Below are 20,450 nucleotides of genomic sequence, written 5' to 3'. Positions count from 1 at the left end.
TTTCTGTACTTCTACTGTCCCAGCGTTGGCTGACGACGAGTCGGTCCTGGATCTGACAAACCCTTCCGGATTCTTTGAAGTGAGAGTACTCACCTCAGTCCATATATCTTCACATCTGAGCTTCATATACGGGACTCGTCGATAATATATGCATAAGTAGAGTGATAAGAATAGACCCATGACAGTAGTAAAGGCGAACTAGTCACGATGGAAAAAGTTTGTTGCTTCAAGTCGCGACGTCGATATCGTTTATTTATACCATGTGGATAAATAAACAAAGACCGGTCTCGGCACTGTAGAAACGAACTAAAGGTAGCGGGTCGTCGGCGGAATAGATGGCTAGAAGGATGCTTGAAATGAGGCCCTTTCTGAGGAGCGGTCTCATCTATCTGGGTTAAAATTTCGAGCTGATTTTTCCGATAGAATATCTGATCGAAAGAAAGCCTAAGGACTCGGGCTGTAAGACCCGTGAATTCTCGTGTAGCAGCCTTTTTAGAATGGTTAGAAAGCAAGCTCGGTGGTAGAAGTCTATTATCAGGCAGATGGATGAAGTTAGAGTGTGGGACATGGAAAGGTGAAAGTTCTGACGAAACAATCAACGTAATTTTAATATATATATGGGTCAAATAGCCCAGAATCATAAAATAAACAGTGATATATGAGTGATTGAGAGTCATGACCAGCTTAAATCAACTGCCTCAATGCGGGTATCTATCGATATATATATAAAGATATATGTATCTTATGCCGATGATCGATTTTAGGCCGGGCTACTCGAGTGGCTGGAGTGCCTAGGACGCCCAAGGTCTCCGCGCCAATGTCTTTGTCTCTGCCAGTCTTCGCATGCGCGCAATGGGGTGGTTACAGTGTTTTGTCTCATCGATGACGCCACAATTTACCTTTACCCCAGTGTATCTTTCGTATAAAAATCAATATCTGGATAGGGTGCCCTCAGAAACCCTCAATTTCATAGTATAGAATTAGGATTCTGTCACTAAGTGTATATATATCTCCCAGTTAAAATTTCCTGGCCGTTGAGTAGATATTTATGAAATATATGGGTATGGTACACGACATTGACTGAAGCACATGTGGTCTTCAATTTTATAATAAGCAGTAGTAATTTACAATACGGCAAACTTCCTCGTATGGACCCAAAGATCCTTCCGAAAGTGATATTGATATATGTATATATATGTGTATTAGAGCAGGGCCCAGAAATATTTTTCTTAACCGTAATGTACCGGCACTATCCCGATGAGGGCCCTAGCTTGGATTTCGCAGTCTGTGATTCTTTGTGTGTTTATCGATGAGGTTGGCTCTGAAAATATATATCTAAGCAAAAATTCCGTAGAAGAGACGAGGGAGAGAGTCGGATCTCGAAACTGAAGTTTGGAGGGAAGCCGCATGATATTTGTTATCGAACAGCTCTAGAAAAATCGATTCCTTTTGGCCCTGATCAAATCCTTCGATTGTGCTGGCTCACGTTCCAACTCGGCATAGGGTTGAAGTAAGCCCACGGGGAGAGTTAACCAAGCTCGACATGTGCCAGGCTAGTTGAAATATTTCTGCAGCGGATACGAGTGCCTGATATTTTATCCTCCGCCGCGGGGGCGGACCCCGGGCAGCACCAAACTCTTGCTTCCACAACTATCCACCCCAGCCACTATCTTCCAACAGTTTTTAACTAGTATCTAAATGGGTGGGGCTCTAGCGGAACCCCGACCCACATTTCCCACTCTTCATCGTATTGAATATTCCTCCCCGAGAGGTCAGCCAGGTGTCGTCAGAGCTGGTGGCTCAAACCCCAGCCCGGCCCAGAGGCCTAAATGGGCATGGGTATCGTAGGTCGGTATATCTGTATCTGATTTTGAGCCTCCCCGCACGACCTCTCTTCTATAATTGCACCACGCACCACCATCCTTTCTCTCTGATTCCGACCCTGACCCCCCAGGAACAATCAACCCACATTTGTCACCCTTTTTATAGGGTCGGTAACGTGCGACTAAACCCCAAGACTTTAAGCCCAGCATGAGATCCTTAGAGAAATCTTAGTCGTAGTACCCCGGTCCTCCTATATTTAACTCTTGAGTACGCCCACCCCATTTCTTCTTTCCATATTTCACGAGTCCCCCACCTTTTCACCTTCTAACCACCCTCCCTGCCTCATCCCCAAATGCTGTGGGCGAACTATCAGGGGCGGACCCCTCCTAACCTCCAACCAATATCAGGTGCGGTCCATCCTATACTTGTCGTTCTTCCCTAGGGTCCGCTATTATATAGCGGTTAGCTGCGCAGTGACGCCCACCAATGCACCCCGAATTAGCCCTAAAATCGTCGTGTAGGGGCCTCACCCGAGGGTCTGGGTAGGCCTGTAATTCTAAATCATCTCCCCGCATTGATTCTTTGACGTATAGCTCCCCCCTCGAGCGGTCCCCTGGAGCGCTTTGTGGGCCCATTGAAAGCGTGAGAATCGAGATGGAGGCTTCTAAGAATATGAGACAAATTGGTGTCGCTTTTGACAGAACGTTCGAAGAATCTTTCACAAACAGACATATCCTTGAACGCACCCTCGTCGAAGCGTTCTGTGGTGAACTAATAAACGGGAGCGACCGTATCGTTTTGGAGAGCACGAACTGGGTAGCTCCCACGATCCGGATCCCTTAGTTGCGACTGTTCTGGACGTTTTGACTCCTGCAGAAAAAATTAGATCTCCCCCACGAACCTTTGCGACACTACTCTAGCGGACTAGAGTCCTCGTGGGGTTGCATATACATATGCTACCCCATGCAGAAATATATAAATGGTCGATATGGTGTCTGGTCTATCAAATATATGCCTCGGGAGACTCGTGTACATCCCTTCGTATCCAAATCCATGATACCAAACCCTCATAACTTGGAGGGTAGTATCAAAGCCACACTCTTGTTTCCACCACTGCAATGTTGGTAGCGGTGGCTGATCTATGTTATTCAATCTTATTGTATTTGAAGTGCTACGCGTATTTGGGTATACTTAACCGTATATGTCCAGTGTAGGTATATCTTTTATATATCGGCTCCTAGGAACTGCAGCGTCCCAAAAATATAATACGGTCTACTCTTCTAAGTTAGAAATGGTGATCTAAAACTATAAATGGGTATACCTACCAACACTATTATCGTCCGCCTATGACATATATCCTCCTGATTCATCGAATATAGTGAGACTAGCACCCCACACCAGTCCATAAATTAGTTTGTGGGTTAAGTGGCAGCAGATATCTCGGATTCTTAAATAGGTGCTGTAGTAATGTATATATAGTCGGTCCTTAACTCGATTGCCGGGGATCCGGGCTGGTGTGTATATTAACCGTTCTGGTGGCTGTCGTCGACGGTATGAGTTAATATATTGATATATCTCTTCTGAAACTCTTTCTAAGACCAACGTTGGACTAGTGATCCTTTCGTGTCAAGCCAAAGAACATGTTTCAGCTGAAACTTTCTGAATATGTGGCCCTATCTTTTTGGTGCAATTATCAAGCTACAGCTTGAATTTCCGACCATCTTTGCGGGGCATCATCACCATGTCGTATCCTAAAATAGTGCCTTTAAGCTCTAGGGCGGAGAGGAAGAGTCTAGAGAGGCTTTCGAAAGCTGAAAGCGTTATGGCGAGCCTAAAGGCACCGGCTCAGGATAGGGTCTCTATAGAGTATAACTCAAGTATACCCCAGGTGTGTAACCACGGGGAAGCCGACTATCTACCAGTTCGGGGAAGACACTCTGCTCCTTCCCGTCGAAATCGACGTATGCGATGTAATATAGATGGGTATATTTTGGTCTCGGGACCGATCGATTGCGTGCGTAGAGAATATATGAAGCTAGGCCTGTGTGGACTACTTTTATTGTACCCGGCCCTTAGTTGTAAAATCGGTCGTACAATTGATAAAACGGCGTGTTTAAAGATGAATTGGGGCCAGAGCCCAGTACTGAAGTTAATTGGTTCTGATAACAGCGTAGAGTACTTCTGACGGTTTGTCGGTCTCTGAATTTTCCCTTAACTCGGTGGTTGACTTGTCTCCGATCGTACCCAGGTGGTCGACTCGGGAATCCGTTGAATTCTTGGTTTCCTTCATACGAAATTCAGAGGATGTCTGTACATTAGCATATTCCTCCCGGTCTCGACATAAATTTTAGATTTTCGAATCCAGAGCCGTGAGACAATTATTGGCCATCTATATTACCACGGCTCTGGTTTTTATCTCCCATTCGTTCGTGGAACCTCTGTGCCTATTGGTTGATAAAGATTTGTGTGCACGAGTTGGGGGCCGGGGTTGCCCCGGGCCTAGTGGCCAGGGAGAATGCTAAACGTGTTGAGTGATGGGTTTCTGTTCCGGGGACTATCTAGGGTGTGTTACACGGCATGCGGCAGAGACGTTTAAGAGTGGGCGTGATCTCCAAGGTTCCACAAAGATTTGATCTACGTAGCTCCGTAGTAACAATGCATAGCGGGCCTTTGATATATGGCCTAGACGGTGACAGGAGTATCGTGTGCGTGCCTCAAGCATAATTCTGTGCTGGAACCGAAAGAAAACCAAACGTCGCTGTTGGATTGTAAAACCAGCTCTGCCGACCAGCACGCTCTTGGCTGGGATTCTTGTGTAGCAGCTCCCCGAGTGGGCAAGGGCAATTTTGAAGCTGGGGGTCCGGATGGGCTTGGTATATAGTATAATGGTAGCCATATGATCCTTTTATCCGTTGGATTAGCTGGAATACCTCCATGGGTCTCCTTTAGGTCTACTCTTCGAAGTGACTCAGATAAAAGAACTCCCAAACTTTGTCTCGAGAAATATGCATGAGCAAGGATTTCGCAAGAACCTCGAGATTATGAGCCCGAGTTCCTACGAACGAGGCGATGCAAGAAAGCTAGGCCCAGGTCAATTGGGAGCTTTGCCGGTAGTCGCATATGGGAACTGTCGGGAAAAGCTCCGAGTATTGGCCACAGGACTAGCACGTCGGCAGTATTCACATTTTCGATTCGTAAAAATTGTCGTAATTTAAGGTGAACCGCTGGGAGACGTTGCCAGATTGGTAGATGATAGCGAAATCTTCGTTTTCAAGCGCCAACCTCTTCGCCACCGTTCTTCCTTGGCCATTCGCCATCCCACCAATAGTTCTCTCCTACTCGCGTTTTATGGGGAGCTAACGCTTCGGTGTTGTATGGGATATCGGATAGAGCGGAATATATGTCGTTGTAGTGACGAGGGACTAGTTAGGCGTCGATGAAGGGTATATTTTCGGTATCTGTCTCCAAGTTCGAAATGTCGTGGCCAGGTATGAGTGCACGAGAGCTTGGCTACCCACATGTCCTTTTATCGTTAAATGTAAGAAATCAAGCACCCTTGTGTCTGTTTTATTCCGCCATTAGCATATAGCCATTAGCTCTATAGTTTTATCGGGGAATATTTACCTAAAGAGGATATGGTATCTTTCCCAAACTGCATAGAAATATATACACCGAAGTCCAAAAACTACAATTAGATCAATAGCAGTTTTTCGTACTCGTTTTCTGGATGGTTGGATGGTAATATCTCCGAAGTCTAAACATCCCTTGTCGTTGAAATTCATATTGACACATCGTCGACGCAAGGAAGCCAAAGCTGCAAGACCTAATCATACTGACTCGATCGTTACATGCAGATGATTTTAGATTAGATACACTTGCCGCCTAGGCTGAGCGGCGCTCCGGGACTGAGGCTGGTTGTAGGTCTATATCTCGGCACCACCAAATATCATTAGCAACGCATTACTAAGAGCTGTAGACTTGTCAATTACCTGATATCTTGTCGATCTCGTTGCTAGAGCCATCGACTTTTCCTGCGTAGTTTCTTAATCGCAATTAGATGCCGACTGAAAAGCCTCCAGGTAGCCGATAAATCCGTGGAGGTAAACTCCGGGTGGTAAGTCAACCCAGCTGCCATAGCCTAGCCAGCACCAAGAATGTTTTAGGCCCTCTTGACTGGGGACACCATATGCAAACTTCGTTTAAACATCTTCCGCGAGACAACACCGTATACGTAATAATTGGTGATCTCAAAACCCCCATGCAGCCAAGGCAAGTTTCCATGCTAGGTAATATTTGCAAGACACACAGAGAAATGCAGATGTAGAAAGTCTTGGAAATTGTTTTCCGAGATATAGCAATATCCTGGTGAAAATCTAGATACGAGACTAGGTTAAAATATGGCGTGATCTTTAGGGGAGGCTAAGATAGATGGGGGTGACTCGGTATGCTCTGTAACCTACCGACGCATGGTTTAATTTTTGAAATATTGTCATGGGGTCAACTCTCGCTATGTATTTGACTTCGAATTATATGATTCTATAGTTCAGAGTCCTCGCCAAGCTATAGAGGTAGTGGTGGAGCGACTGGTGCAAATGCATCCATCGTCGATGATGAGGTAATGTCATTCTCTGGGAAATGGTAGCTGATAAGATCCTGGTTGGGGGTAAGATGATTCTGATAGAAAAGAATTATTATTTAAAAGAAATATCTGGAGAAAAAGGTCATGCAGTTTCGGTTTATAACGTTAGTCTCGGGGCCAGATCTGGCGTTCACTCAACGGTCAACGTCCGTGTGGGAAATACTCTGGCAGGGAACGTGCCCAGCCGAGCGGGGACGAACCATGCATGCCCAGGAAACCCTTTCAAGACTGCCCCATATTCTTGAAAATCAAACGAGACGGTCCGTGGGTACCAAACATCGAGGAAACTCACTAATCAATACAAGGCTGACAATTGTCTTCGCTTCGGGATTGATACTGGTCTAAGTCCTTAGTGTTAATCCTCCTCCAATCACATCAGCGGATTTAATAAAGACCCCAAACCTAGCTCAGGAAAACCATGCTAGTCCCGCGTATATCTCGATCTCGATATCCCTGAGCTTAGTGAAATAGCATAGATAAGAGGATCAGACCCTTAGTAGGAAATCCCTGCATCAGACTGACAAGGACCAGCAATGAGTTCGCTTAGCTAGCTCCCGTTATCTGCCGAGCAACCGGCTCGGGTAAATCTACCGACATGATATATGCGGTCTCAACTCAACCATTGGGTGTGGGGGTCATGAGCTGGCCGCATTCGAATATTCAACTATATCGAGGCTTTCGTATCTAGGGATTGAATAATCAGTCGTACGGAAAAATGATATAAGTGGCTAGAGGATCGTCTGGCTCCCAGGGATCTTCTTCCGTCTTTTTTATTTTAAACCCTTTGCTCGTTAAGCTGATAAGATACCATAATAATCAAAGATATAGTGTATATATTCTCCTACTTCGCAGAGAATTATACGTATCATTATTTTCAAAGTCAGAATCAATGGCTTTTGAACTTTTGTCCTATGGCATTTTCTTTTCAGGTTTTGCATGGCTGATCCAAAGGCTATTTTCCGCGCAAAGGGCCCGAAAGAAGCCCCCACTCCCTCCTGGTCCTCCAGGCCTGCCCTTAGTTGGGAACATCAATGACCTTCCCCCTCCTGGTATTGCAGAATGGACACATTGGGTTAAACATAAAGATATCTACGGACCAATCTCATCCGTCACGATCTTCGGCCAAACGATCGTATTGTTGCACAGCAAAGAAATGGCATCTGAACTCCTAGATAAGAGATCAGCTAAGTTTTCTTCCAGACCACACCTTCATTTCGCTAGTGAGATGTAAGGCACACGCAATACTTTACTGTTAGATATATTAGAATATGACTGATAACCTCTTCGAAATATTAGGGTTGGCTGGAAAGACTCGTTGTCAATGTCGCCATACAACGATGCTTTCAAAAAACAGCGTAGAATGGCGGTCAGGCAGATCGGGAGCCAAACTCTCGTAAAGAATTACTTCCCATCCATGGAATATCAAGCCAATCGATTTCTCTTACGGCTCATGAATGACCCTGATAACCTCAAACATCATCTCAAATTGTATGTCAATAATCCCTACCTTCAAAAGTCCCTAATTTTCGGTTTATGGGTGGCTCAAACGGCTAATGGATGTTGCTATAGTGCGGCGGCATCTTTAATCCTTGACCTTCTCTACGGCTACGAAAGCTCTTCTAGTGGCCCGGATCCCTTAGTGGACTTTGCTGATCGATGGATGGAAGAAGCCTGCGCAACGGCGGTCGCGGGCGTGTGGTTTGTAGACTTCGTTCCATGGCTCGAGTACCTGCCTGAATGGCTCCCGGGTATGGGATTTAAGGATACTGCTCGTCGATACCGCAAAACATACATGCAAGCAAACGACATTCCCTTCGGGTTTGTTGAGGAGCAAAGAGCTGCAGGTTCAACCAAAACTTCATATGTATCTGGTCTATTGGACGCCAACCCAGCTCCTGCTGATATAAAAGATATCAAGTTCAGTGCTTCTACGCTGTATGGAGGAGGCTCCGATACTACCGTTGCATTAGTGAATAATTTTTTCCTTGCTATGTCACTAAACCTGGAGGTGCAGCAAAGGGCTCAAGAGGAAATAGATACCGTGATTGGGAAGGATCGACTTCCTAACTTGCAAGACAGGCCGAACCTGCCGTACTTGAATGCTATTCTCACTGAAACCCTTCGATGGATATCAGTTGCCCCACTTGGTTTGGTACACACTTCCGACGAAGAAGACGAGTTCCGAGGGTACTTGATTCCGAAAGGTTCGATTATTGTGCCATCTGTCGCCTGGTTTGGAAGAGACCCAGCAAGCTATCCAGACCCAGAAATATTCAATCCAGAAAGATTCCTTGGCCCAAACAAACAACTTGACCCTCGCACATATACCTTCGGATTTGGGAGACGAATTTGCCCTGGGCGTCACTTGGCGGAGTCCAGTTCATTCCTCTTGATGGCGAGAAGCCTGGCATCTTTCAAAATTTCCAAAGCAATTGGTTCGGACGGCAAGGAGATTGATCCTGTCATTGAACAGGTACCAGGTGTTGTTGGTCATGTAAAGAATGTTAGGTGTACTATAACACCTAGGAGTGAGAAGCATAGGGAGTTGCTTGCTGAAATCGAGTCTCAGAATCCCTCCGGAAATGGACATTCGGAGCATATCCGAGGTCTTTAACTCGATCCTTGATTCTCTAAGAGGCCACAATGGTCGAACTGCGTGAAAGTATTTGGGGATATCCTAGGGGCTGGATTGACATTTTCAATTATATGTGTGGTTATTTGGGGAAAGAGATCCTTATGCACAAATTTTGGAGCTACTATATATAGGTAGCGCTTGGTCTCTTGCACTTTCGATTTGCTTGTTCCTATGGTGTCCGTGGCCAATATGCACATTCAGGCTTTCTTATTTATTTGCTTAAGGTTGTTTAGTACATGCTACCCAATCTAAATTGAATTGCAGGCTAGCACAGAATATGTCCACTTGATTCCATTCGAAGGAACCACCAATAAAATATGTAATTTGAGGGACTAAACTAAGGTGCCCAAGGTGGCAGTAGTAGCTTTCAAGGGGCTTTCCTTCCTGCCGGTCTAGATGGATATGTAGAAACCTTAACGTTAGCAGTTTCTGCAGATCTGGTGCACTTTGTAGATCTAGAACTTGTCCTTGCAGCTGCAGATGTAGAGGCTGTGATATACTATAGCTATTCATAGTGTATGATGTGAGTACATCATTTACACAAAGTAGTGTATATATAAAGAAAAAGCGAAGATTTTCTTGTAGATACTAGATTCGGAGCTATAGTACTAGTTGAATATCGGTAGAGTCTCCACAAGCCGCCATTTTAGTATGTCTATTCCCCGAAGTGTGCTAATCCTTTAAGAGACTTACTAAGTTTCAAAGTAACTTTAAAGGGTCCTAAGAGATAAATATTTAGATTTTTCGAGCGTCGTGCTACAAATCTCCGGAGATATAGATATCTATATAAATTAAAATAGATATGCATCTTTGAAGAGAACTATGTAGATACGGGACTACTCTTAGCCCCGTCGCTTGCACGAACCTCTGCAGGCGCAAGATTAATGGATTGATAGTATAGAACCACATAGAAATTGGAGTGGACGGCACGCCTAGTGATAATATTTTATACACGCCCACTCGCTAGTACCGTGGTACAGTCGTTTAACTCCAACAACGTACTGAGTGTACACTTTCGCCAGAATCTGGTTGGGGTTAATCGAACTTCTCGCATTTTATCCAAACTTGGGTCAAGCTAGCCGTATATAAGTATATGGTGGCTAAAGTTATATACATGCATCAGCTTCTTACTCTCATCCACAACCTCTTCCCCTCACCTTGCACCCCCACCCATGAAAAGACGTCCGCCAACCTCTTGTTCTAGTGCCCTGAGGCACTCGACGGTTCAGTAAACCACAGGGGCGGACCCCAAGCACATCAACGCAAAAAACACAACATTTCAACATCGAATTTGGGCCCCTCCACCCAAGATCTAGAGGGGCTGGAGTTACGCCACCCCCCACACCCAGTCGTGATGCTAAGGTGAAAATAATTAGTCAAAAAGAGTACTAAATGATAAATATGGAGCTAGCGGTGCATACCGGGTGTTGGGTCGGGGGGATGGCGGACCGACCCACCCATTGGGTCCGCTGCTATGTACCCCAAGCCGGGACAACGCCTGGCCTCGAGGCTACGAGCTGTCCAGCCCGAGGGTTCGGTTGATACTCGAAGTGGCCAGAGCCACAAATTAAGGGCCGGAGCCCTAGGATTGGGGCCGGAGCCCTGAAATGAGGCCGATTGGGCCGGAGCCCGGAGCCTGTATCGTGAAGGCGTATACCGTTCCTAGTGACATTGAAGTATGTCACCTGCCTTGGTTCTAGCGACGAGGATGGGATGGGTCTAGCAGCTGGCCGTTGGAAAGGCCGTCCGAGGATGAATGCCCGGAGGCAACCGAAACAAAGTACTCTAAGGTGCCCGGAGGCACAGGAGGACAGCCTGAAGTGGGAGGAACAGGCTTTCGTCAGATGAGCCCGCGGCCGTCTAATAGTCCTCGCCATAGTCATCGCCATAGTCATCACCATGGTCTGAAAGGTACACCCAGACCAATGAGCCGAATCTTCAACAGGTGGCTGCCCGGAGGCACAACACGATCGACCCCAAGGGCGCCCGGAGGCGCTTTGCATTGGAAAGAGGGGACCAGGTTTTGCCTTGCGATAACATCATCGAAATCTGAGATTTGCTAAGGCTGGGATGCCCGGAGGCACATCACCTGGGCGCCACGGATCTTATGGACGCGACTAGGGCCAAGGAGGATATATATGGAGATGGCACTCTGGTCGCCATTGTCGCTGTCTGAGATATATCCAAATTAGGGAATTGATTTTTCGACGGGAGACTGAGCTGCTCCCCACGCCATGATTTGGGGCTTGTACACACCTCTTTAATACGAAGCTGGGTTGAGCAGGACGCCATAAGATGTGTCTCCCCTGGTTGCGTCTCGGGTTTTCTGAAAATATTCAATACCCATGTGCCTGCTCAGAAGGCTGAGCTAAGCTGGTCTAGTGTCGAGACTACTTAGAAGGATGAAGTTAGGATACAGCACATTTCCAATAGCACAGAAAGCTAAACAGTGGCGTGAAAGGGTGGATTCAATGCTACCAAATAGAGATATTTTACCTGTTCTCTCATCGCGTCACAGATATTGTTTATGATGTTGTCTCGTTCGCGATGTACGGCTATACTTGTTTCTCTGTTGGCTATGATGAAGCCATCGAGGTTGACATTTCTAGGTTGCTGGTCTCGGTTTACCGTGATCTTTTCACCAACCGGTGGCTACGGTTGGCAAACCGGGTATCTTAGGCCCAGAAGAAGGCCGATGAGCCTCGAGGGCTAGAACCACTTCAACCCCTCGGCCAGACAGAAAGAATATGACGACGAGGCGGGGATTAGCAAAGCCAATTTTTGCTTACGGAGAGAAGGAGACATGACGTAGGTGAAGATGGGAAGGAGGTAGTGGCGATGATGGAAGTGAATGAGGTGATAGAGGTTGATTAGATGGAAAGGTCGGTGGGTTAGAAACGGAGGAGTTAAATACTTGTGCCAAGACTGTCGAGACGACGTAGAGGCGTCTACCAAATTAGGCAATTCTACAAAGAGGGCTACAAAGGCCTATTGATCTTTCCCTCGGCAGTCTTACAAGATAACAGTTATTTAAGCCAGGCTCTTCCACAAAACTTCTTTTTCTCCTCTTTCCTCCTCACCACCCACAAAGAAACTACGGTCAAACACTTTTATCAAAAAAATTCTTGCTCAATTTGTACCTTCCATACCCGTCCCTATCTCCATTCCTCACGATGTTGGTCACCAAACTCGTCGTCACTTTACTCTCAGCTGTCTCTGGAGCTATGGCTGTCGTCGTTCCGATGGTTGCTCCAGTTGATAATCCTCCTGAAATCGACAAACGTGAGGCTCAATGGGATAAAGGCTCAACCAAGGAATGGAGAGTCGCCTGCCCTAGTCCACGTATCTGGCAATGGAGAGGCAATCTCGTCAACTGGCAATGGTGCCAGGATCATTGTGCATGCCGCACCAAGTTCGTCAAGGTCTGGGGCATATGCAAGTATGAGAAGTTTTTGGAATGCTACCAGTAAGCAATAGTCTTCTCTTCATTAATCTAAAAGCTCTATGCCTAACGTATATACAGCAACTACTGCGAATGCTATCACCGCATCGGCCACGTTCCTCCTTAGACGTCTCGAAGGTCAAGAATGATGACTTTTGCTCCTTCCCAAGTGTCTTCGTTCCTTTTTTATCGCGAAGGTGAAAATTCACTTTCCTTTCCCCAGTTCGTTGATTACAATGAGCTCGTAAGTTTTAATCCCCCGCTAATTATTATCTACGCCCAGCAGTAGCTGACTTCTAGCTAGTAGGATCATAGCATCCATTGTTTTTCCTTACTTCTTTCATCATAACCATTGATACTTTACTTTTACAAGTATCTTTCTCCTTAGTGTTTTGTTCTCCTTCGAACTGTATTGCTCTAGATTTATAAATTTAGATTCAATCAATTCAATCGATCAAAGTGCCCTGTTCCTTTGTAGCTTTCAATGCATTAACTATATCACTGCCGGTTGTTCTCCTTCCGATCTCTACACTTCACCTCTTTCCTCTTAAAAGAATCTTCACAAGTACCATCCCATCTATCTCCACTATTACCCCGTTTTATTACCCTCGAATATTCGAATTCGAAAGCTAACTCCAATACATTCCATGCCTTCAGAGTTCTCCTCTCGTGTTGATTTTCAAAATGCAACAGTCTCCACCAAAAACCACGCGGCACACTGCAGCTCAATTGCTCAAGCAGGGCCAGCTCTAGCTCCAGCAGCATGTAAAGCCACCAGACAAGCCCTGCCACAGACATGGATAACCCCGCCGAACCTGACGAGAGCTCATCTTCGTGCTTCATCAGCCTCAAGAAGCTCGCTGTTTCACGTCTTATCCGTGTAACCCCGCCAGCTTCCCACCGTCGATAGCTGTAGCGTCGGTTACACGAACCAACACAACCCGACCAGGGTCAGTCCTGTTGTGCACCACATCGTCGCCACCATGCTCGAAGTCCGGGCGGGGTTGAAATATGATTAACCCATTTCGAGTTGAGTCAGATGGCCATGGTCTTCGACGGTGGTTTCTGTATGATGCCTGCTTGCCTGCTGCTGTCTCAGACAAATTCTCTTGAAGACTACCTAGCATCCATCTGTCATGAATCGAAGCCCATACGGCCGGCCAAATCAGCCAATAGCACCGCGGTGAGTTGGTCTTGCAGGCTGAACGAATCGAAATTTTCGAGGCGACGGCAGCTAGCTTAGCTGTCCAACATGGCATGCATGGTCGCATGGGGTGGAGCCACTGGCGAGATTTTGAATTCGATCCAACCGGCAGTAGTCCAAATTTGGAGTCGTCACTCTTTGCAATTGTAATATCGCCACGACTGACATATGCACTTCCAGCAGCACTACAGGCAGACAGGCAGGCAAGAAATCAAGTAAGCTTCGTTAGCTTGAGGTTTTTATATAATCCTTATCAAACTTTTGGGCGGGTAGGGGTGGTTCCGGTATATAGCTCATATCAACCCCTCTTCGAAGATTCGACCGGCCGATATAACAGAAGAGGACTTTAAAAGGATCCATGCAATTCCAGTATTTTTCAGAATCGACGGTAGCTGTCAGCAGCATTACGGTATCCGCTTCCATAATGTCTACCGCCACGAATTCGCCTACAAGTCCGTTTGTGTTGATAGACCCGCCGGTCACGGGGGAGGACGAGACTTCTTCGACAACTACACATGCTAGTCTTCCTAGGGCTCCGTGGAACTCTGCTATCCCTCCTAGTCTTTCCAAGACCCCTCTATTACCCCTCCCTACCGATCTTCTTATCAAGCAACTTCAATATTATATCGAAACTCATGATACGGATTTCTATTCTCACAAGTGGTTTAAGGCCCATACAAGTCTTCTCAAAATCATTAAAATTCTTGACGAAAATGCTTCAAACATCCAGGTCATCAACTATTGCATCGTCAAACTTCACAATGTCAATACTCGGGAGGAACTTATGGCCTACTTCGATCGACGTCTATTCTTTTCTCACACACGACTCAAGCAGTATGACGCCGCATGGGATATGCTTCCAAAGCTAAAATTCGACCAAGAGAAATCTCCACAGTTGTGCTATGAAACGTGCAAGGAACTGTTGTCGGCAGCTGGGTTTCTAGAACGAGCTTCCAAAATACGGGTTCAACCGTGGCATCCGGATATGGCAACCAGAGACTGGTTACTCAACCAAGCAGAGATCTGCTGCCGAAGAGCCATCGATGCTGCTACTGTCGGAGATGTGGCCTTGATTCACCGGCCTGGGAAATATGAAACATATGCTATGATGGCAGTTATCAAGGGTGAGCAAAGAAACCATGAAGATGCCGCCTTTTGGAAGAGCTTGATTCTAGCCGACGGGATGAACGTGGAACGGGAAGTTATATTCTTCCCAGTCCTTACAAGCTGGATGGAAGAGTTCAAAGATGTAGTGGACATCATCGTGCAGAACTACCCCAAGCCAGAAGGCGAAGGGCCCGCCGCAGAATCAGGAGCGAAGCAAAAGCCAAGGAAAAGGCTCGAGAATCTCCCCGAGGAAACAATCGAAGAACTCAACGAGGAATCCGAGGAGAAAGTTCCAACAGCCAAAACACCAAGCAAATCTGACGTCAATGATGGAGGTGTGAAAGTTACCAAGGAGTAGGGGACATTTCCCTTGTTTTTTCTTTCATTTTTTTGTTCTTTTCTGGGAGGAGTTTTTGAGATGTGTTCTCTATTTACCATGTTTTATATGCAATTTTCTGGTTCATATAGCGGGCTATCTTCTTTTTAAAAATTTTTACCTGGTATGATCCTTTAACTATCGCAGGCGGCCTTTGAATTCGAATTTTTAGTACATTCAGATCCTTATGACAATCCTACGTTTACCGCATCGTAGAAGCAGCGCACCTCCTAACTAGGTTTTTCCACGTGCCACCGATTTTAGACAGCTACGCCTCGACCCCAAATAACCTCCTTCATCTAGATAAGCGACACTAGTAGACCCGACGCTGGTCTTGATTATTCGCTCAGAAACCTCATGTAGGTCCTGCCAGCCGCCAGCTATTCGAGAGTGGATATCACAGTCCCAACACAGACGATCTCAGAGCTCGCCCTGCAGTGCACTGATGAGCAGGTTTCCCCGGATATCTATCCAAAAGATAAACTGGCCACAGTTAACATCTTTCAACCCCACAGTACCGAGACTCCCCCGCAATTTACGTCTAGGCTGACCACCAAAGCCAACAAAGTATACATCGCCAACCCCCAAGCCGATAGCTTCGAACACTGCACGTGTACGAACAACTATCAGCTTCCCTTTCAAGCTTGAATACGCATACATACACCAAGGCAGACATCGAATTCCAACATGACGCAGTCCAAGACATCAGGAGAAGGATCCAGGTCTAAGCGATCTCGGTCTGAATCCCCATTTTCTAGTAAATCTGATTACTGCATCGAAAACGAGTATGTGTCCAGATACACCGACACAGACAATGGCGTAACTCATTACATCTACTCCTTCGATGACAACGAAAGCATTGTTCCAAGCTCTTCATCTAGCGACATGAATTACCGAGAAAGCGAATTCGACAGCGGATCGGAAAGAGATAACAAAAGCCAGGAGTGCGACGAGGAAGCCAAGACGAATGATTGCACCGAGCAAAACACGGAAAAGGAACCACTGCGTTCTACGAACACACAAAACTTCGGAGAATATGATAAACATGCCGAAAAATATCGAAGAAGGCCTAGAAGACAACGCGGAAGGGGTTCTACCGGCTGGGATATAGATGACCGTATCCTTCCCGCAGCCACCGGCATACTGCTCACGTTCCTGACCTTCATGGTCTTTGTGGCCATGGAATATGCGACAGCCCTGAATACCGAGAGACACGCTAAGCAACTACTCGAAGATGAAAAAGCGAACGCCGAGCCAATTATCGAAACGGTTACCGAAACCGTCGTCGAAGTAATATCCGATATCAACGAAGTTGTCGGGACTTACTTTGGTATATGTGGCCAAAATATGAATCCTTGTTGTTTCGATACAGATAACTTTGTCGACCAGATCAAGCAAGAGGGACTGCGAAGTGTCAAGTCTGGATTTTCAAATGCCTTGGAGTGCTGGAGACATTTGCGGTCCTCGGAGTAGAAAATATGACTCCCAGTATTAACTTCACAATACCTCAAAGACTTCACATCAGACACCAAGGCCAGTTTTCATTTTCATTTTTTTCATTTTTTTCATTTTTTTTTTTTTTTTATTACCTTAATGTTAATCATAATTCTTACTTCTTTACGTCATTCTCACAATTGCAAACTACGAAACCGGAATGGATATTTTTTAAAGCCTTAATGAAGCCTCCCTTCAGTTTTTCTTTAATTAAACATCTCAACCCACAAGTCCCCTCTATGCATACATGGATATAAAAAATACTACAGGATCGCGATCATTGTCATAACAAGACTTTACTTGAACTCAAAGAAGAAGAAGATTGCAGATTCATAACTCAAAAGGTTTCCAACCAAGAACTTTCCAAGAACGATTAAATTAAAAGCAAACAGGATATCGTGTAACAGGTACTCCAAACAAGAAACGGACGAAAAGGAAGAAGAGAAATAATTGAACGATGATGACTAGGGTACCAAGAAGAGTTTATTTGAACTCTCCTTAAGCCTTCCATTGCCATCTCTTCTGGCGGGCGAGGCGGCGGTTGAAGTTACCGTTTCCGCCATTGTTGTTGGCGAAGCCGTTGTTTCCACCGTTGTTGAAGTTTCCATTGTTGTTTCCGCCGTTATTGCCGCCGTTATTGCCGCCGTTGTTGCCGCCGTTGTTTCCACCATTGTTTCCACCGTTGTTTCCACCGTTGTTACCACCATTGTTACCACCGTTGTTACCACCGTTGTTACCGCCATTGTTACCGCCATTGTTACCGCCATTGTTGAAGTTGCCACCGTTGTTTCCTCCGTTGTTTCCACCATTGTTGTTCAAGTTTCCACCGTTATTTCCGCCATTGTTTCCACCGTTATTTCCGCCATTGTTTCCACCATTGTTTCCACCGTTGTTGTTATTCCCACCATTGTTGTTATTCCCACCATTGTTGAAGTTACCACCATTAGCATCTCCGACTGGAACATTGGCGATCGGAGCAGCAGATGGAGCGGCAATAACAGAAGAAACAGGGACTGGCAGACCACCATTTGCAGGAAGACCACCATTAGCCGGTAAGTTAGGTTGTTGAGCATTAGGAGCCACCATCTGAACAGGAACACATCCACCGAATGGACCGGCTCGGGCAGTATTTTGACAACGAACGATACACAGGTTATCCATCCCACCCATGCTTCCAGTGCACTGCATACCAGCAGGCATCTGAACTGTCAACGGATGAACAGTTCTTTGACCCTGTCGGTTATTACCATTACGTCCTGGAACGTTCTGAGTAACAGTGATTTCGGTGAACGAGGCACCGGTACCAGTAGCATCGATCATGCATGTGTAAGGACCGGCACCGTCGGCGTTGACCTGTCTAAGACTCATGGATAGAGTACCACCGGGGCTGACTTGGGCGATTGCACCGGCTTGAGCCATGGCTGGGACGGCTCCGCTGACACTGTTTGCACCCCCACCGAGGGTGGTACCGCAACCTTTAGCAGCGGCGACGGTTCTTTGGTTTCTGAAGATTGTGGAATCTTGTTGGAAGGGGTTTCGGCGGGTTCCATCTCTTGGAGTGGAGTCGACGACACCGAGACCCTTGCTTTTGGCTGTGCCAACATCACCAACGGCGCTTTCGACGAGACCGTGGGCCCAGGCTTGTGGGGCGGCAGTGAGAGCTGCGAGGACAGCGGATATGAGGATTTTGGAATGCATGTTTGAAGAAAAAATTAAAAGAAAACTTGGAAATTAAGACAAAAAAAAGCTGGTTGGAAAGAATAAGTTATGAAAAATAAAAAAAATACGACTTTGGGTATAAGAAATCCTGCTAATAAGATATTTGCACTGCAAAAGAAGAACTGATAAGATCGTCAAGATCGAAAAGAATAGAATACTCGAGCCACCAGGGCGAAAAAGAAAGAGAGGGATTAACTAACGAAAAGAGAAGGCGGTAGAGGCTTATTTGCTTGGAAGGCTTGCTTGCTGATCAAAAAAAAAACTATTCTGAAGTCGGGAGGATCAAAGTCTTTTATAGACCTTAGAACAAGAGCTCTGAAGTCTTCTCCTCGGACTAAAGCTTCAGAACGGAACGTTACACTGCGGCTCCAATTGCTATTACGTTGAGGTCTCCACGGAGTATGCACGCCAGAATTTCCACCGCGACAACGCCTTTGGGCGATTTCGTAGTCTCCGACAGTTCTGGTGCACACTAGCACAAACTGGGGAATAGCATCGAAACGCCGGATGAGCCGACATCGCGACGGATGTCAATGCAGCTCGACCTAGCTAGTACTAGCTACATGAAATGTATGTACATGTCGTGCAATGTACAATGACATGTACAGTTCTGACTAAGGTACCCTACATCGGACCTTTTTGATCGATAGGAGGTGATGGTGCCTGAAAAGTTTCATGCTATTCTCGGTGACAAAAAAGTTTAGGGCCCCTTCTTCGTCTCAAAACTTCGAGATACCAAAGGATAGATAGCCCGCGCCAATCCGGAAACTTCGGCAAGCAAACCAAAACCAAGATTGGTTAGTCTAATGTTACTCTATTCAGTCGAGTTTTTTCAGCTAATCTTTTCTCATGGGCACTGCGCCAGGTTTCAAGGAGTGGGGTTTGAGCGAACGACCCTAACGCCCGATGTGTTAGGGTTCCCATTTTGGGCAATGGGCTAATCCCTGTCGACTTCCAAATCAGGAATGGTCAATAGAGCTCAGGTCCCAAAGCGACAATGCCCAGCCGAGACCAACGTGAAAAGCTTGCCTCAAAACCGGGAAGGCTCAGGTACAAGAGTCATGACGTTACGGGCTTGAAACGATCTGAAGGGTATGTCTTGTTAGGAGTCGAGTCTGCACTCATTTCGTTAATCAGGTGGGATACGTGCATGCAGGTACACAAGTTCAAAATACCACAAACGTTGCAAACCGATGAAAAACACGGCATAATCGATGGTGTTTGGTCTCAGCAATAAACAGAGAGGAAGGCCTGCCTAACAGTCTGCCTTTCGTACTCGACTGAGGTTCAAGAAACACTTCAGTCGGTGAGATCCTGACTTTTATTTTAAAGTAGAAGCAATTATTCGTTGAGCTATCGATGTGAAGCTGATATCACACTTTCGATGTGTCATCATGCAAAACACGCCCAAGCAAACTTCACAGATACCGACGCTTTTGCTTGCTACCCCGCCCGAACAATCGGAAAATATCTCATATGGATTAAACTCTATCATCTTTTACATAAACCAGTCAAGTCGAACCGATCCAAGGTCTGGTGACGAGACGGCGCCAAATCGAGATCTTTGACTTACTAAGGTAAAACTTATTTCGAAACGTGAGTTGCTTCCAACAAATTATTAACCCGCTATGATAATGCCCGCAACCGAGGCTCGCACAATATATATTCGTTTAATTTAATTTATCGGTAGGTATACCGAGGTATGTTCCTAATAATAATCATTATAGCCAAAAAGGTCGGTTCGCGGTTCTATATCGTCGAGCCGTGCGCACGGGGCACGTATGCCGGCATGGCGCATTGACGTCGACGGCTGGGGATATCGACGAACACAGCCTCAACTATGAGGGAGCACGAATTTTTTCAAAGAATCAAGACGGTTTCAAATGAAGAAAAGCGATAAAAATCAGGTTTTTCGTGATCAAAATTTTCGAGAGTCATGACCTTGATATGTCGACGAGTAGACGTTGAACGTTTGGACTGCGATTTCGGCATGATGGCCCAGAGGGTCCG

The 20,450-nt window shown here is 46.1% G+C and overlaps 5 protein-coding genes across 5 annotated transcripts; 4 read left to right on the top strand and 1 right to left on the bottom strand.

Moving 5' to 3' along the window:
• Window positions 1-7,352: 7,352 nt before the first annotated feature.
• Window positions 7,353-9,077, top strand: AOL_s00176g104 (uncharacterized protein; the record flags this gene model as incomplete). Its single annotated transcript, XM_011128239.1, has 3 exons — window positions 7,353-7,690; window positions 7,760-7,951; window positions 8,033-9,077. The coding sequence occupies 3 exons, from the start codon at window positions 7,353-7,355 to the stop codon at window positions 9,075-9,077; spliced, it is 1,575 nt and encodes a 524-aa protein (XP_011126541.1).
• A 3,194-nt stretch (window positions 9,078-12,271) lies between these two features.
• Window positions 12,272-12,667, top strand: AOL_s00176g103 (uncharacterized protein; the record flags this gene model as incomplete). The annotated part of the gene is made up of 2 exons (XM_011128238.1): window positions 12,272-12,564; window positions 12,622-12,667. 2 exons carry the CDS (start codon window positions 12,272-12,274, stop codon window positions 12,665-12,667), a joined length of 339 nt encoding a protein of 112 aa, XP_011126540.1.
• Window positions 12,668-14,168: 1,501 nt separating this feature from the next.
• On the top strand, window positions 14,169-15,209 carry AOL_s00176g102 (uncharacterized protein; the record flags this gene model as incomplete). The annotated part of the gene is made up of 1 exon (XM_011128237.1): window positions 14,169-15,209. One exon carries the CDS (start codon window positions 14,169-14,171, stop codon window positions 15,207-15,209), a length of 1,041 nt encoding a protein of 346 aa, XP_011126539.1.
• Window positions 15,210-15,914: 705 nt separating this feature from the next.
• AOL_s00176g101 (uncharacterized protein) lies at window positions 15,915-16,700 on the top strand (the record flags this gene model as incomplete). Its single annotated transcript, XM_011128236.1, has 1 exon — window positions 15,915-16,700. One exon carries the CDS (start codon window positions 15,915-15,917, stop codon window positions 16,698-16,700), a length of 786 nt encoding a protein of 261 aa, XP_011126538.1.
• Window positions 16,701-17,219: 519 nt separating this feature from the next.
• Window positions 17,220-18,419, bottom strand: AOL_s00176g100 (uncharacterized protein; the record flags this gene model as incomplete). Its single annotated transcript, XM_011128235.1, has 1 exon — window positions 17,220-18,419. One exon carries the CDS (start codon window positions 18,417-18,419, stop codon window positions 17,220-17,222), a length of 1,200 nt encoding a protein of 399 aa, XP_011126537.1.
• Window positions 18,420-20,450: the final 2,031 nt, after the last annotated feature.

This window comes from Orbilia oligospora, assembly GCF_000225545.1.
Source record: "Orbilia oligospora ATCC 24927 unplaced genomic scaffold scaffold00176, whole genome shotgun sequence".
NCBI classification, from domain to species: Eukaryota; Fungi; Ascomycota; class Orbiliomycetes; order Orbiliales; family Orbiliaceae; genus Orbilia; species Orbilia oligospora.
This window is presented reverse-complemented; position numbering and strand designations above follow the sequence as displayed.